General features: G+C 21.3%; 1 protein-coding gene across 1 annotated transcript in view; it reads left to right on the top strand.

The window, feature by feature from the left end:
- The window catches only part of LOAG_17959 (hypothetical protein), a gene marked incomplete at its 3' end in the record, with an annotated part of 2,369 nt that extends 1,000 nt beyond the window's left edge, over positions 1–1,369 (top strand). Inside the window, exons 3-4 of the mRNA XM_020450627.1 lie at positions 680–898; positions 1,238–1,369. Coding sequence (XP_020305672.1) covers positions 680–898; positions 1,238–1,369 — 351 coding nt within the window. The remainder of the gene's footprint in view (positions 1–679; positions 899–1,237) is intronic.
- Between the last annotated feature and the right edge of the window lie 627 nt (positions 1,370–1,996).

The raw sequence follows: 1,996 nt of genomic DNA, 5'->3' as shown, positions 1-1,996 counted from the left end.
TTATTATTATTATTATTATTATTATTATTACTTATTATTATTATTATTATTATTATTATTATTATTATTATTATTATTATTATTATTATTATTATTATTATTATTATTATTATTATTATTATTATTATTATTATTATTATTATTATTATTATTATTATTATTATTATTATTATTATTATTATTATTATTATTATTATTATTATTATTATTATTATTATTATTATTATTATTATTATTATTATTATTATTATTATTATTATTATTATTATTATTATTGTTGTTGTTATTGTGCTGAGAATTTGAATCAAAATTTTGAAATTACCTCACACTGATAACTTAATCATTTGATGTAAACTAAAATAAATAGTTAAAATTAATTTTGAAATATAAAAATTTCATCTATTAGTCTGTTAATTTATCTAAAAAAAGCTACTAATTACCCGCAAATATTTCATTTATCATTGTTATGTTTAGAAAAAACAATGAGTAATTAAGTTATCGGTAATTTTACAGTAATTTGTTGTAAAATTTTTTTGTCATTCTGTCAAAAAAAAAGTTATTTTATTACTATTTTTAAATTGATCAATTATTGAGATATTTTTGAGTAATTTTTTTTCACTCTCCAGGTAATTCATGCAAGAAGCGCAAATTGTACATTATACCTATATGACATTTTCAGATCCCAACCATATTATTTGGCTTATCAATATTTGGCTATGATAAATTTACGGGTGAACGAATGTTAAAAGATAATGAATGCTATGTACAATTTATGACAAATCCAATCTTAAATATGGGAATGTATATCTCATATTATTGGTCAACCTTATTTGTCATGCTATATTTGTATTTAGGCATATATCGAGCTGCAAAATTATTAGCTGCTAAAAGTGAACAGGTAAAATAAATGCATTAATTTTTATTTTTTTTCTTTGGTAAAATTTCAAAATTTTACTTTTTTTTCGCTTTTTTCTTTCAATCAGTTATTTGATTTTAAATTCAATTGATAAATTAGCATTTTTTGGAAATTTGCAAGTTTAAAATTTAAAAATTGAAAAAAAAGTTTATTTAAGAATAATTAATCAAGAAATTAAATTTGATTGTTTTTTTTTTGATTCATTTTCTTTTCTTCTTTTTTTTTCCTCTCTCTCTCACTCTCTCTCTCTCTGAATTTTTTTTTTTCCTCAAATAAAACGAAAAATTAATCGGAAATATTTCCTGAAAGATTGATTTTTAGAAGAATAAACGATTGGCAATGTTAAATGAAATGAGAAGGCATACGAAGCAAGAAACTCCATCTTTAACAGCATGTAAAAGTAGTGAACAGGAAAGTGCACCGGAAACATCATCATCATCACATTCAAGGTGACAATTTTGATAGCATTTTAATTCAACAGTATATTATTGTCCGGAATTAAAATGATAAATATTATCATTATCTGGAATTTAATCAATCAATATCATATTCATTCAACTAATCAGTATCATTGTCCGGAATTGAAATGATAAATGTCATCAGTATCCGGAATTAAAATGATAAATATTATCATTATCTGGAATATGTTATGCAATATTTCAATTTACAATAATGAATCATTTATTTGATATATGTATGTGTGTGTGTGTGTGTGTGTGTGTGTGTATATGCGTCTGTCTACACTTCATATGAAATATCAAATGATTTGAATCGGATGAGCACCACTTTACATTTCATCTTGAAATGAACAATCAAATTTGCATGCTTTTTAAACTTATCCTATCCGTTTTTCCTTTCATCTTATTCCATATTCCATTCAAACATTCAATTGCCTTACCAATGACCCTAAAATTGTCGTTTATTGATTTTCAACAACATTGTTAAATGGATGAAATGAAATTTGGTGTTAAATTCTATTTCCTATTGCTTTTTTTGTCTTGAAAAGTAAAAAAAAAAAAAANANANANANANANATATATATATATATATATATATATATATATATATATATATATATAT

This window comes from Loa loa (genome assembly GCF_000183805.2).
Source record: "Loa loa unplaced genomic scaffold supercont3.161, whole genome shotgun sequence".
Lineage (NCBI taxonomy): Eukaryota > Metazoa > Nematoda > Chromadorea > Rhabditida > Onchocercidae > Loa > Loa loa.
The sequence above is the reverse complement of the archived record's forward strand: the minus strand, read 5'-3'. Positions and strand labels throughout refer to the sequence as shown.